This window comes from Aplidium turbinatum, chromosome 12 (assembly GCF_918807975.1).
Source record: "Aplidium turbinatum chromosome 12, kaAplTurb1.1, whole genome shotgun sequence".
NCBI classification, from domain to species: domain Eukaryota; kingdom Metazoa; phylum Chordata; class Ascidiacea; order Aplousobranchia; family Polyclinidae; genus Aplidium; species Aplidium turbinatum.
In genome coordinates, this window is record NC_137483.1 from 8201700 (window position 1) to 8218175 (window position 16476).

The following is a 16476-nucleotide window of genomic DNA, read 5'->3' on the forward strand; positions in this document are numbered from 1 at the left end:
GCCTGGTACTTTACCATGTGACGGCTGAAGTGGCTGTTTTAACCTTTGATGGCAATTTCTTTGGATCTGATTATATTAAGATCTTGATAATGTTTGAAGTCGCGGGAAATCTTTTAAATCCGGGCCCTTAAATATTCCGGGCCCGGTTCCAAAAGTACCACCTAGACCCCCCTGTCAACGCCCCTGTCTTTAGTGAATTGGATGGAGTCTGATATGGCGTTTAAGTGTTGATGAAATTGATCTACTGCGTGGTTTTGTAGTATAACATAAGTGTCATCTACATATCCAAGCCAAATTTTGGGTGGTGATGAAAAAGTGTTGAGAGCTAATTCTTCGATGTGTTCCATGACTAAATTGACCAAAACCGGCGAAAGTGGCGACCCCATTGGTGTTCCAAAAACTTGCCTGTAAATTGTCGTTTTGTAGGTAAAAAGCGATGCATTAAGGCAAATCTGTAGAGCACGTTCAATATCCGGATTTGTCCAATCAGTTCTGTCTGAAAGAGTGCAATCTTGGGAGAGTTTATCTAAAGCGATACTACGAGCCATGTCGACAGGTACGGAGGTAAACAAACTGATTAGGCCTACATCAAAGGAAATTTGAACTTCATTGGGATTTATTTTATAATCGGCAATAATATCACAGAACTGTTTTAAATTTTTAACCGAGAAATCGGTGCACCCAACCAAAGGATTGAAAATATTGGCCAAGTGTTTTGCCAAATAATAAGTAGGCGAACCGACAAACGAAACAATTGGTCGAAGAGGAACTTCCGGTTTGTGTATTTTAGGTAAACTGTAAAATTATGGAGCAATGCCGTCTGAACTTCTTAACTGTTTATAAGTCAAAAAATCAATTTTATTTTCAGTTTTTAATTTCCAAATGAATTTATTGAGATTAAGTTCGGTTGCCGGAAGAGGGTTCTTTTTACAAATTGAGTAAGTTTTGGAATCGGACAATAAAGCGTTAATTTTTTGTTCATAATCACTGGTGTCCAGTATAACCGTACAGTTTTTGTCAGCTTTCAAAATTGTAATGTCCTTGTTGTTTTGGAAACTTGTTAATGACTTTTCTTCTTCGTTAGATAGGTTCTTTTTCGGGATCTTGGCATGTTTCAGAATGTGAGAAATTTCTGAACGAGCATCGGCGACTTTCATGTTGACTTCTTTTTCTAATCTGACTAGACCACGTTCGGCGCTGCATATAAAATCTACGGTAGGAATTTTTTGAGCAACTACGCCAAAGTTTATAACTTTTACAAAACAGTGGTTAGGTGCTGCGTTAACGAATGTGACGAGAGATTACTGTGAGTTTTTCTTGGGGCTAATTTAGAGATCTTTTCTTCGTGTTTCTGTTTTGTTTTTTGGGCTGTCGAAATCTTCCTTTTTTCTGCATGTTGGTCTAGTTTATTCATTGATTCTGCATTTAAAATTGCACCTAATTCGTTTTTCAAACTTTCCGACATCTGCTTCTTTTCCTTTGTTTTGCCATAGTTTTCTTCTATGCGGAGTTTCAAAAATTGCCAACCAAACTTGCGAGCTAAACTGACACCTTTCGGAGATTTGACTGGTGGCGAAAACTTTAAACTATTTGGGAGAACTTGCATTACCTTGCACGTATGATTAAATTTAAGATGACCATATTCTTTTTCTATCGTTTTGAAACAGTTGACGTAAGAGCGAGCCTTTCTGAGTACGTTATTTCCATGCTCTTTTCTGATTAAACTGAATACTGAAAAGTTTGGGTGTTCATCAGGACAATTATCGTTTCTAGCTCTAGTTGCTACGTTCATCTGATGAAATTGAAAGTAAAATTAACAACAAACAAGATGGTTTATTGCTTCACTGAGGTTTCGCGCACCATGACAATGCGCATTCTCAGAGCGAAAAACATACAAAATAAAATTTCACCAGGTTACATACTGCAGTGCGATTGAAGGTAAGAAAAAATAAAACACGCAATATTTAAAAAATTGGCCAATGATGTGTGAGCGGTTACTTTCCACGTTAAATTACGTAAAAACTTCCAACAATAAACATAAAAATTCGAAGCAGTGACGACCAACAGAAAAAAGTGCGACTGAAGGCAAGAGAAATGAAACACAATGTTTTAAAGATTGGCTAATGATGTGTGGTTACTTTCGACGTTAAATTACGTAAAAACTTCCAACAATAAACATAAATTCGAAGCACTGAAGACCACTAGAAATTCGAGACAAAATTAGATTGCAATAACTTTTTTAACTGTGTTTAAGTAGGCTTGAAGCCTGCATGTCGAGACAATAATGATTTATAAGGTTTTGGTGAAAGGTTTCCGTCGTTCCGGTTGAGTACATTGCAATGTTTGGATGTGATGTTGATGAAGCAACTTCCTGCGGTGGTGCGTTGATAATAATTACTTTCATTTTTCAAAATTTTTGTTTCTGACCAGTTAATTTTGTGATCCTCTTCTAGCCAGTTAATTTTGTGATCCTCTTTTTCTTTAAATTAATTTTTGCGGTGCACAAGAGCTTTTCAAAAAAAGTAGGAGTCGAGGTTGTGACAAATTGGTGGCAGGTGCCACTGCCGCGGCACCTGCCACTGTTTTTGTGGCAGGTGCCACCGATTTTAGTGGCAGGTGCCACCGATTTTGGTGGCAGGTGCCACGGTTTTTGTGGCAGGTGCCACCGATTTTGTGGCAGGTGCCACCGATTTTGGTGGCAGGTGCCACGGTTTTTGTGGCAGGTGCCACCGATTTTGTGGCAGGTGCCACCGATTTTGATGGCAGGTGCCACTGCTTTTGTGGCAGGTGCCACCGATTTTGGTGGCAGGTGCCACCGATTTTGGTGGCAGGTGTCCTTGATTTTGTGGCAGATGTCACCGATTTTGGTGGCAGGTGTCACCGATTTTGTTACAGGTGTCACCCAAATTCGTGACATGTGTCGCCCAAGTTTATGTTTGTTGAATATTATTCTAGTCATAATAATGCAGCGATAGATTTCACGCTACAGTGGTCACAATAGTTAGCCTCACACTGCTGTAGTAAGGTTCTGCCGATGTTCTACCACCCAAAATCTCACGCAAAATATAGCATTTCATTTGATAAAAATGAATTTATGTAAAATCAAGTTATTTTTGCCAATTTTTAAATTTCGCAGTGACCCTCCAGTTGTCCATATTGCAAGAAAAACTAGTAAAGCAAGTCGTCCCGATCTTCCACTGTCCCTATCTTATGTAAAGGCATCGGCCTATTTGAAACAAAGTTTAACCTAGATCGAGTTAACGCAGCTATAGTATAGGCCTACTAGCTTACTGCGAACTTCAAACACGTTTAATCCCTTTCATCATAGCCGTAGAATTAGGCTAAACATAGAAGAATAAAACAATTTATCATAGAAGAATATTTATTTCATTTATTATTTATTTGCGTCAGACAAAGCTGTGTCCATATCCAAAACAAAACAACGAAATAATACACAAACTGCAAATGCACAAAGGTCACAGAGAGCCACTTTGGATGCCGCCGGTTTAAAAGCTCACTAAATAGGCAGTGTGTTCACATATCTACTGTTATAATTTACTGTTTACATATTTACATATCTATTACATATCTATTCTTTACATATCTATTTAATTTACATATCTACTGTTATAATTTACATACAATGAGCGTTGGAAGAATTGAAAGTATTCAGAACGATAAAACAATCAGATGACATCATGTCTGATATAAAGCGATTCGAGGAGTGTATGCAACGGTTAATAAACGAAAACATGTTTTTCCTCAATGAAAGCATCAAACGTTGCTACATTATTCATTACTTTAATGTTCACGGGCACTGACATAACGAGGCAAATTGTGCAATATTCTGAAAGAGTCATTGTAAGCAACAAGCAATCGTTTCATACTTATTATAGAAGAATATAGAATATATTATATTATAGAAGATCTAAACTTGTTCCACAACTGGGATGAGTAAAACGACATACAATAAGATCTAAATAAGTTACAATGTTTTTTACAGCGGGTGAGCATTTAGAAAAATGAGATTTTGCATTATTTGCAGCACAGTACTGAGAGCGTACTTGCCTTGAAATATCATTTTCATCTGAAAGAGAACTCTCAATAAATACACCGAGGTATTTTACAGAGTCTGTGAACACAATTTCAGATTTACCTAGATGTAGCAAATAAGCACGTGAAAGATAAAATTTTTGGGGAGAATAACATACCAAATTACTTTTTAGAATTGAAAGTAATTTCATGTTCAACAGCATACTTGTGGCAAACATCTAACAAATTTTGTAAGCCACACAAACTAGGCGAGATGCAGCAAATGTCATCAGCAAACATAACAGGCTATGATCTAGACAAGAGTTGCCAACATAGCAACCAACTTTTGTTTTATTGAGCTCATAAGAAAGCTAATCAATATATACGGCAAAAAGATAGGGGCTTAACACCCCACCTTGTCTGACTCCGTTGGACACAGTAAATGATTGGGACAAGTGACCTCCCCACATCACTTGCATGGTTTGTTTACTAGCCTAAAGTTTACTAACAGTATTCCCATTAGCGAACAAAATACATAGGCACGTTACGTGTGATAAGCGTTTCAAACAATAAATGATGATTGACTTTGTCGAAGGCTTTTGAAGCATCCAAAAAGACAGAATATACAGGAGTGTCATGACTGATATAAGAGGACACTGCTTGTTTTAATAAGAAAACACTCATGTCAGTACTATGACCAGACTTAAACCCAAATTGATTATCACTGGTATTCAAGAAAGGCAATAGATGATTCAAAATAAAACGTTCAAACAGTTTTGCATTAACCATTTTGGTGGTGCAAACAAAATTTTGTCAATACAAATATATTTATGAAAACGTAGTAGGCCTAATTTACAATTTGACTAAATAACTGGACAACTATCCTCTCAACGGCCCTACATACATCAGACTGTTATGCCCTTAAAAAATTTTGTTAGCCTTCACCTTCAGGCTTAGCTCATGATGTACTGGATTGAAAATCATATTGCTAATTATAAATTTCGTCACTACCAAGATAATGTGTTAGTCCGAAAATAAATACTTAACTTCTTTAGCCTATGTAGTACCGTATGTAGGCTGTTGGTTTATTTGTATTTTATTTCATGTTAAGCCAGAAGGTTCACATCAGGCTACCACGGTACGCTAAAAGAAATACAATATCTTATTAAACACGACATCGACTCCAAAATTATAAAGCAGCGGTTCCCAACCTTTTCACACCGGGGACCTGTAAAAATTACATAAAAATTGGGGACCTTCATCAAACGATCGTAGGGAATAGAATAATCCTATTTGCAATCTTTTGAGGACCAAAGTTGTCTTTGCATACCGTAATGCAAGATTTCCGCATAGACCATGAATTTAAGAAAAAAATTAAAACAAAACGTTAAATCAAAACATTTCAAACAAAAATGTCAATCCATGAAAACACACACAAAATCAATATATTCGGCTACTAGGAAATTTATTGCCGTTTCGCTGTTGCCGTTATCTGAGGAAATAAGGAATTAGAAATAATTGCCTCTACCCAGAGATCAATTTCGAGTAATGGGTAGTACCAAATTTAAGTCATAAGTAAAGTAGACAACCGGAAACAGACATTGTCGTCGGCTGCAGCGTGGGTCAGGTGTACGTCCGCGTCGGAAGGCGTACACCGATGCATAGCGCTCAAGTCCGCTTTCCCGCAATGCAGGATAAAGATAACAAACAAACAAAGGAAGATTATTTCGAACGCCTAGAACCGTTGGACGTGGAGTGAACAACAATTCAGTCTTTGACTCCATGTTTGATGAATTTCACTTTGATAGTCCATTAGGCTTCAACACATCAACAATGATGAGGGCACTAAAGTTTTGAAAAGAACCGGATTTGCAGAAAATCTGTAGAAGTTGCTTCATCTTCGCCATGGGTCTGTTTGGGTGTTGGTTAATCTGTGATGGGCAATAAAAATCGATGAAAATGAAGGCTGCATGCCAGGGCTGAGGCGCGTTGTGATATAAAGCGCGCCTCTTTCCAGAACTAACTGTTCTAATGTAGGGTAGTAGGCCTATTTTCACTGCAAGTCTGCAATGAAAGTTAGGCAATCTGTAGTGCAAAACAATATCAAGCACAATACCATCTGGATGGAATGGGCTACATTTAACCAATAGGTTTATATACTACAGTAATGTAGGCTACAGTAAAGACTACGTATGTGATAAACACGCGAAATAGTTGCCAATAGTGTACCATCGTCAGTCGCCACGGATGTTTCCTAGACTATAACAAACCAATTACTCTTGCATCTCAAAAGAAAATGTTGTTTCAAGAAATGAATTTTTGACATATTTTTGTTTTGTAGCATCACCTTATGGGCTGTCGAACATATAAGAATTTAGAAGTATGATTGTGTTGTTTAAGCAAGCTGGATTCTTACCTTGATCACAAAAATGCCACAATTGTTGGCGTCGTATTGTTTCAGATGAAACAATTCCCCTGGTACCCAGCACACCTCTCTCAACGCCATGTCCGTTTTGCTCACTCGTGTGGTACAGAATATTCTAAAGCAAACACTGTGTAGCCTAAAACACAGAAATGGCAACCAGGCTTTGCTTAAACATGTACCATAATCCGCAAAAACATTACACATGAACATATACACATTGCAATGCAAAACAATGTGAGTTATGCGAAACTAAACTTTTTTTAAATCATAGCCTACTCTCACTTTAAACTGTCACATGCTTTAGAACTTCCTTCTTTTGTCGTCCCATATGGTTCAACCAGATAAACCGTGGAAGAAGGTATGTGAACATACTGCGAACAAAATTAGTTGCATTGGACAGTGGACACACACGATGAAGTGAGAGGAACAGCCTTTTTAGGCCTACAAGTTAAGTTTACCTGGTCAAGTTGCAATCTGCAAATGTGATGATAACATAGCGAAGTTTTTCTATTGCAGTACAAAATAACATATATAGGCTATCTGAAACATTGGGTATGCGCATGGGCAAAGTTACATTATACCACCGCAAAGCAAAGTCATACGGTAAGAACCGGAATGGCCCGTTTCGGTGAGTCCGATTCGGTGAGTCCGATCCCTTAACGGGGGATTTTTTCATTTTTTTTTTTTAAATTATCGGGTACCGTAGCCTAATTATCATTGCCGTTTTAGGGTTAAGGTTTAGGGCTTAAGGTTAGGGCAGGGGTTCTTAACCGGGGGTAAATTTACCCCCAGGGGGTAAATTTCACCTACCGAGGGGGTAAATTTACTGAATCATAAATTAAAGCAAACTTCATTTTTTCAGTTATTAAAAAACTGATAGTGTTGCACTCGATTTCAATTCAAATTTATGCTTAATGTAAGTTTTCTTATTTTTCTTTTATCTCCATGCAAGTAGACTACCGGTAGGCCTACCAGTTTCATTTCAGCAGCGTATGTGTGCTACATTTTTGGAAAAAATGGATACTGGAAAAATTGGATAAGTACTTTCAACAAAATAATATATCCTGGAATCATGTGGGTTTACTTTGCATAGAAGGTGCCCCTTCTATGCTCGGTGCTAAGTCTGGTTTTACAACTCTGGTGAAAAAACGCGCACCGAACATCATTTCTACTCACTGTGCCTTCATCGACATGCACTGGCAAGTAAAACCCTTCTAGAATATTTGAAAGCAGTATTGAAACATGTGGTTGAATGTGTGAATTTTATCAGGGCACGTGCTCTTAATCATCGTCTTTTCAAAGTGGTTTGCAATCAGATGAGATCAGAACACTCTGTTCTCCTTTATCACACCAAAGTTCGGTGGCTCTCTATAGGGGTCTTGTTTTGTCTCGAGTTTTCAAACTACATGGTGAAATCGAGATGTTTCTTAGAGAACGCAAATCCCCATTGAGTAAGCACTTTAGCGACAACAAACTTATTGGTGCATTGGCTTACTTGACAGACACTTTTTCAAGTTTGAACTAGCTCATTATGCAAATGCAAGGAAAAAGTGTTACCATTATAGATGTAGGCTAGGCTACATGATAAACTTCAGGGCTTCCAGACAAAATTAGATCTGTGGAGTAGAAGAGTTCAAAAAGGAGTTTACGCAAATTTTCCAACATTTGATGATTGGAATGTCAGTAGAAGTCGTAACGAGATTTCTGATCTCGAAGTCAAAATATGCCAGCACCTTGCCGCCTTGAAAAAAAAAACTTTGACGGTTACTTCGAAGGTGAAAGTTTTAACAATACTGCTCTTTGGATAACTCATCCCTTCGAAGCCAAGTTAGAAAGTATTGCTGGCGATGATCTTTGCAAAGATGAATTGATTGATCTTCAATGTTCAACAACGCTTTGTTCCAAATTCTTATTGTGCAATGGTGACTTTTCCAAGTTTTGGTATGGATTAGTCGAAGAGTTTCCTACGCTGACTAAGCGTGCATTTGAAGTTATTATACCTTTTCCAACTACTTATCTGTGTGAAGCAGGGTTCTCTACATGGTTGACTATTAAAACAAAACATCGATCTCGCTTAGTTCCCAAAGACGACATGCGAGTAGATCTTTCAACGACTGTTCCAAGAATCTCCAAAATTGTTCGTGGAAAGCAAGCACAAAAGTCATTTGAGTAGACATTATTTTTCACAGGAACCCATCAAGAACAATCGTGTCTTCGGCAAATAAACAGCTTGTTTTTGATTATTGCCAAGGTAAATCCAGACAAAAAAGGATGTCTTGAATTTCTTCCCTTGGTTGACTGGACACGATGACATCACAAGAGGCCACCAAAACGGTGGGGGTAAATTTTACTTTTTTCATTTGGCCAGGGGTAAACGAGACAAAAAAGGTTAAGAACCCCTGGGTTAGGGGTTAGAAGTTAGGAACTCACCGAATAGTAGCAGACCCGTAAGAACAGAGTAGCCTACACAAGTATACATACCAGTAGATTCCAATGGGTTCCACTTTTGTTGTAAGCTCCCATGAATACTTCTATCCTGCTAAAATTTACCTGAAACAAAGTGAATGCATCAGACAGGCTAATCTACTTCAAACTTAAAAACATGAAATGAACATGAAATGAACATGAATTGACATAGAAAAGAACGTAGGAGCTTCCAGAAAAAACCTGATTCCTTGGAAAGTTTATTTATAAAACAACAGTCTACAAATGAAATTATCAGACGAAAGTTTACGCCTAACCATTTACAGTAAAATACAATATTTTGAAATGCCACAAAGCTTTCTGAGTTGTGCTGTCGTCCGCTATGTTGAGCATTTCAAGCAGCCCATTCGCTTTTCCATCACTAAATGTAATTAGAGCAATCCATTCAGAATTGCGAACTTCGTGCTTATGTTATTTAATTATATATATAGCTTGAATAAGTGATCATTTGAAATAATCCTAATTTAAATAATTGTAATTTTTAGTGTACCTAGACCTAATTGCCATTTCAATTAATGGTAATTGCGGTTTGCGAAATGAGATGAGATGGGAACTCAGGTCTCAGGTTATCACCAATCAATACTTTTGGACCATCGATGTTTCTGATAGTGATATATGGCTAAATTATAGTCTGAAGCCAATCGTTACAACAAGCATGGTCGAACCAACCTGACTTTGATCTGTTATATCGTGCATGCGTTGGGCCTCCTTCCATCCATGTATCCCAAAGGTGCTCTGCTTTGTACACAGTGTACATTGGCAACATTTTTCCCGATGCAGTGCCAGCAAACATAACAGATGTTGATCCTTTTGAATGATTCATAATTCTTTCAGGGTATTTGATTCCACATTTGACTATGCATCGCTTCTTGCCTGGGACATCTGATGAGTTTGTTTCGTCATAGTTTATTATTGCCTGTGGTTCCACATCCACATTCAGAAGACTTTCTTCTAGATTGTTAAAGTACACACTCACAGTTTCAGCACTTACTTCTGCTTGACCACGCTTTATATTTTGGCAGTGGCGTTGGGTAATTTCAGCTTCACTTCGTTTTAGGAAGGAGTAACCCCAGTCAGAACCTGGAATATTGTTACGAAAGGCAGCAACAGTCTTTTCTTGTTGTGTTAGTATTCTGTGACCAATCATTCTGACGTCCAATATATCAAGGGGCTGGCCCCAATAACCACATGTTTGAATGATGTGGACTAAGGCATGCTCTTCGAGTCTTCAGCATCTGAAAATGCTGTTGGTCTTCCAACATCTGTGAATGACATTTATCACGCTTGTCGCTTATGTTTGATAGGTCGCATTGGGATTCCACACTCCTCTGCAGCTTTTCTTAGAGACAGACCAGAGTCTACTGCCTTCTGTAAGTTCTCTTCATCATAGTCCTTGTAGCTCCTTGAACCAAGTGATCTTTTATGCTTTCTAGGCATTGTCAGTCTAAGATAAATAATATTTTTGTTAGTAACTGTGTAATAAAATATATATACTGTGCAAAGTAAACCCATAAACATTTAATTATGACTTATGAATGTAAAACAGATATTTTTGCCAGAAATATATTACCAGCCTACTCCAAAAGCTATATTTATGCTAACAATAGGGTAAACTAACATTATATGCAAAATCAATAACAAACTCACATTTCTTATCTTCGTGCTTCACGGAAGTTTTCAATGTCAGAATTTTGTCAAAATAGTATTATTTAATATTTTATATATTATACAGTTACTGCTAATATTCTATGGGGAAGAGAATTACTGTCAAAAACTGAAAGAAAGAAGTGACCGATTAATATGGAATAGTTCATTTGACTTTATTTTATCTATAACGTAGAAAAATCCAACATACCAAAAACGGTATATTGAGTAAACCGCCATGGATAGTTAGCTACCTGCCACGGATACCGGTACAGTACCGTACTAGTTAATTAACTGCCACGGATAGTTAGTTGACTACTGCAGATGTGAACTTGACGGAGCAATGTATCAAGGTATCAATCCTGACATAGATATATACATGTTGCCTTAGTTAGCTGCCGCATATATAAGTTTCCTGTTATTGATTTATTGAGTAAACTGCCACGGATAGATAGTTAACTGCCACGGATAGTTAGTTAATTGCTACAGACGTGAACTTGATGGAGCAATGTATCATTGTATCAATCCTGATATGGATAGGCTACCCTATATGTTGCCTTAGTTAACTTCCGCATACATAAGTTGCCTGTTATGGGTAGTGACAGTAGATTACCGGGACGAGCAACTCCGTTGTTCCGCCAACATTAGAAGGGTAAATTGCCAATTTGACATTTTTTTCACGCTTTGCTGCTGGCTTGCTTTCAACTAAAAACTTTAAATTACTTCAAAACCAACTTCACTCTTTTTATATAACCCATAAAAAATACATTATTTTGTAAATAAAATAAAAAATTACCCTTCTAATGTTGCGGATGAACAAAAAAGCGGATGTAGTTAACAATCCCGGTAATCTACTATCCCTAGTTATGGGTATATTGAGTAAACTGCCACGGATAGTTAGCTACCTGCCACAGATAGCTAATTAACTGCCACGGATAGTTAGTTGACTGCTGCAGATGTGAACTTGACGGAGCAATGTATCAAGGTATCAATCCTGACATAGATGGGTGTTGCCTTAGTTAACTACCGCATATATAAGTTGCCTGATTGATATATTGAGTAAACTGCCACGGATAGTTAGTTAACTGCCACGAATAGTTAGTTAATTGCTACAGACGTGAACTTGACGGAGCAATGTACCAAGGTATCAATCCTGGCATTGATATATGTTGCCTTTGTTAACTTCCGCATGTATAAGCTGCCTGTTATGGATATATTGAGTAAACTGCCACGGATATTGAGTTACCTGCCACGGATATTGAGACTGCCACGAATATTGAGTTACCAGTAACTGCTGCAGATCAGGGTTGCCAGGTCCACTTATGGAAAAAATGCCAAACAACTGGTCAAAAAATGCCAAATGACCTAAAAAAAATGCTAAATAGGCAAAACGCTGCAAAATCGAAGGTTTCTTCCTTATAAAAGTAATAGATTCGGTAAAAAATGGATAAAACTGCAACAAAACTCAGCCTACACTTGCTGCTATTGCACAACCTAGTATCTTCATTCTTGAGAGTACGATACCGTGCTCTTCAGAAAAAAAGACTTTTGAAAAAATGACAATAATACAAAAAAATCCTTTTAGATCTTGATGATATTTCCAAGATCTGGTTAAAAAACTGAGCTGAAATACCATCAAACGGCTGAGAACCACATAGAAGTTGGAACACATCACGTCATCATGCTGTTTTGGTAAAATCATACTGGACTACTGGAGCGTGAAGTAAATTTAGTCTCCAACCAAAATTGCAGACTTAATCGAAAGTAATTTTACCAAGGACTACGAAAAATTGATTTTTAACAAGAAATTTTGCTTTATTAGGGAGTTATTAACAAACCTATTACCCTGTCAACCATTTTTGGGGAACTTTTCAAAGTTTACCCGGATTTCAAAGTATCCCCATTTTACGGTAGCTGATTCCAGTGATTCGTTATGCGAAACTTGAATATATCGGAAATGAAGTAACTTCATTGTCTGAAAGCTTTTTGTCTGACACTCATCAAGATGTATGACGTCTATGATGTTACGTTTGCTAAACTTTAAAGCATAAAAGTTAGTGACTTACCGGAATAAGACCGTTTTTTGGATCAACCAAGGAGAAAATTTATAAATAATAAAATAAAACTTTTCAGGTGAATAAAGCAAGACATAGGCCTATTCTTTTAGTTTTCAAATATTTAATGATTTTGCAGGGGTCAAAGGTTTTTATTTGTTTAATTTAAAGTTTATAACTCCTGATGACAGCAGATACGCTGCTGGCGTAACAAAGCTTCGATGGCACAGAGATAACGCAATGAGTCTCAAAGAATTTATTTTATTTTGTTAGTTCGAATTGCAGAATTTAGAACGCCAAACTTTTTAACTAGCCTTTTCAGAATGAATAGATTTTTGAATTTAAAACGTAAGAATTATCGTAATGCTTATTTTATGTTGTGTGTGAAACTTGTTTGTGCGGATGTAAATAAAGCACTTCCAAAATAAAAGAAAAACAAGCAATTACATAATTTAAAATTGGCAAATTCCAACAACATGTTTACGAACTGGGGTGAACTCCTGGTGAGATTCCGTCGCAGAGGTGAACCGTTTGTTAAAGCGGAGAAGATTGAAAGCGACGAATTGCCATTGAACAGAATCACTTGGGAAAGCTGCGAGTGGAAGGTTATTTAAGTAGAAAATGATTTATCAAAATTATATTTGTGCACAACAAGTGAGTTTTTTAGAAACGTAAATGTTATGGGAGGATTATATTTTGTAGAAAGTTAAAAACAATGGAAATTACATCGCGGGTCCCTACAAGTTTATTGTAAAAATTAAATTGCTGAGAATCGGTACAAGTTGGTGAAGTTTAACTTATCACAAGATAAAGCTAGTACGGTACTTACTTTGTGTTTGTGTTTAATTGATTCGGGTAGATATATAATTGTACTTTCCAACGATGGCAAAATTGTTAAAATCCGACCACAAATGAGAAAGCTACAGCACTTTTAGTGGAAGGACTATTTATCGATTACAGCAAACAGGGGGTGGCTTATGATTACAACAAACAAACGGTGGCTTATGAGAATTAGTACAAGTTGGTGAAGTTTATGTCATCACAAGATAAAAATAGTACTTGTTTTGGATTTGTAGCCAATTGATTCAGGTAGATGTATGATCGTGCTTTCCAACAATGGTAAAATTATTAAAATCCGAGCAGTATGAGAAAGCTACAGCACATAGTGGCAAAGGTTTCATATTTTTGATGTTAAACTTTAATTAGATAAATTTTTAGTTGAATTTATGCAAATTGATAAGTTTTATGCCATCCTAGGGCCTTGTATCGAACTCTCGACGTTGGTATAATGTTTTTATTGTGAAAACATAGTAAATTGTCAAAAAAGCCATATCCATTCCGCCTTATCACCTCCATTCCGCCGCTTTTTACTTTCCTTTTTTTCACCCTCCCAATAATAGTTGCGTCCGTTTTGTGACGTCATATTGACCAGAAAGGCGAATTCCGGATTCTACAAGAGCACCGTATTTTGTACATCACTGAATCCATTTGAGCTATTGAGAAAAACAGATTTTTCTTGCCTTTTTTCCTGCAAAAACTTTAATAACTTTGTCAAAGTGAACTTGTCTAGCTAACTTTGATTCTATGCTGAGTCTTGCTACACTATGCCCCCCCCCCCCCCGGACAGGAGCATGTAACCAACTTTTATGATTTAATTTAGGGTGCTTTTAACAGAACATTTTTGCACGTAAAGCATTAAATCACCACTTCGGGCCCCTAATTTGTGCACAAAACACTCAATTACCTTTCCGGACCCTTTTGCTGCATTACGTCCCCCCCCCCCCCAGGGACTAAAGAATAGCAACTTTTATGCTTGAATTTAGTCGTTTATGATCGTCTTAACCAAACATTTCTGCGCGTAGACGGAAAAATCACAATTTCGGGCCCCCCAACAATCACAGGCCTGGGCCCTCAAGGGTACGGTATGCCATACCTCCTCTCATAGGCCTTGAATCCATGTACCGGTACATCTCTGGTGGCCGGCAGTCGCGCAAAGTGGTGGTGGCAGTTGGGCAAATGGGTGGCAGGTGTCGCACGAACTAGTGGCAGGTGTCGCCCAAATTGGTGGCAGGTGTCGCATAAATTGTGGCAGATGCCACGCAAACTGGTGGCAGGTGCCGCGCAAACTGTGGCAGGTGCCACGCAAACTGGTGGCAGGTGCCGCGCAAATTGTGGCAGGTGCCACGCAAACTGGTGGCAGGTGCCGCGCAAATTGTGGCAGGTGCCACGCAAACTGTGGCAGGTGCCGCGCAAATTTGTGGCAGGTGCCACGCAAACTGGTGGCAGGTGCCGCGGCAGGTGCCACTGCCACAAATTTGTCACAACCCCTATTGAAAAGTAGGGTTAGGGAAAGCTTACATTTTATTATCATTGCAGAATTTCATTGGCAAATAGTTATTTCGCAATCTGAATCAACCAATCTCTCAAAACACTTTCGGAAAATCTTACTTTTAGAGTGACTAGGATCAATGAGACAGAAATATCGTGGGAAAAAAAAATTTCGCGCCCCGTTAGTAGTTGCGCGCCCGGCTCAAGATCACGCAGTGCTGGTTCGACTCTGTCGGTGTGTGCTTGAGCAACGCATTTCAGGACTGCTGTCCATTCACCGGCACCTAGTGAATGGAATAATTTCCCGACAAGAACACTTCAACAATCAGAAAACTTCACTTTGCCAATCTCGGTAACCGGCCCTGCGTCAAAAGCCTCTACAAGTATGCGAAACTACCAGGAATAACCAATCAAGGCTTGTCAGTTCGAGGATAAAGATTAAAACCAACCAACCAGTAGCCTATAGTTAGGATATAGGCTACAGAATAAGTATAAGTTACTAATCTTACTAGGCTATCTCAAATATAGTTAGCCTACTACTCTCTAAAACCTCTACAGCCTGTTTCACCCTAAACAGGGATCATCAGAAGGTCCTTATTCAAATAGAATATACTGTATTCTAACTCGCTTCATTGGTTGGCTGAACGAAATGTCTATTTTGCTAAAATCATTCGTGCGCACTAAATCATGCAGTGCGGTGCCGGTAGTTTACCAGTTTCACTCACATCAAAGTCGTCAATGGCGCAATTGTGTGGAGTGTGACTGTTATACTTGCGGTGGTTTTTACTCCAAATTTCAAATGTGAATATGTTGTTTATGTCGTGTTTTTTTGGCACATTGTATGTTTATTGAAATGTTTTAAATAATTTTACTAAAAATATAAAACTTGCAGTCTAAAAACAATCAAAACTATTAATACTACAAAAAGTGCTCAATGCCAAGCAAAAAGGCAAAGCAGAGCGAATTAAATCAAATATAGTTATTACTATCTGAAGCCTTTACAAATTGTTTCACCTAACGGATCATCAGAAGGTCTTATTCAAACAGAATCTTGCATAATAAATAGAATAAATTATAAATAGAAATAGAAACTTGCAGTCTATATAAAGCATAACAGGAATTTTTTTACAACAAACTAGGTAGTATGATAATAGCACAACAATTTAGGTTACTGTGGTGTTGTTGTGGTTAGTTGGTTTGAAATCTTCGGACTGACAAAGCTTTGATAGGTTATTCCTGGTAACATGGGCTCCGAGAGGGAGGAAGTTGGGCAACTTTACCCCCTAGCATAACATTGTAAAGGAAAAATGAGTGCGGTAGCTTAGTTTTTTCGTGTTTTCACCTTTGAGGGGATTCATTTTTACTACTATAAATGTGAATATTTTAACTTACCCTATTGTAGTATAAATTACCTAATTGTTTCCAATGATTAGTGGAGAATGTAGTTTTAGCACACTAAAACTTGTGAAAAATTGTTTGCGTTCCACCATGACTCCAAATCGATTGGAC

The 16476-nt window shown here is 37.8% G+C and overlaps 1 protein-coding gene across 1 annotated transcript; it reads right to left on the reverse strand.

The window, feature by feature from the left end:
• Positions 1 to 3386: 3386 nt before the first annotated feature.
• Positions 3387 to 10714, reverse strand: LOC145781279 (uncharacterized). Its single transcript, XM_082593055.1, has 6 exons — positions 10589 to 10714; positions 9611 to 10385; positions 8939 to 9007; positions 6740 to 6828; positions 6449 to 6572; positions 3387 to 5963 (listed from the first exon to the last, which is right to left on the reverse strand). The coding sequence occupies exons 2-6, from the start codon at positions 9635 to 9637 to the stop codon at positions 5829 to 5831; spliced, it is 444 nt and encodes a 147-aa protein (XP_082449181.1). The 5' UTR covers positions 9638 to 10385; positions 10589 to 10714; the 3' UTR covers positions 3387 to 5828.
• Between the last annotated feature and the right edge of the window lie 5762 nt (positions 10715 to 16476).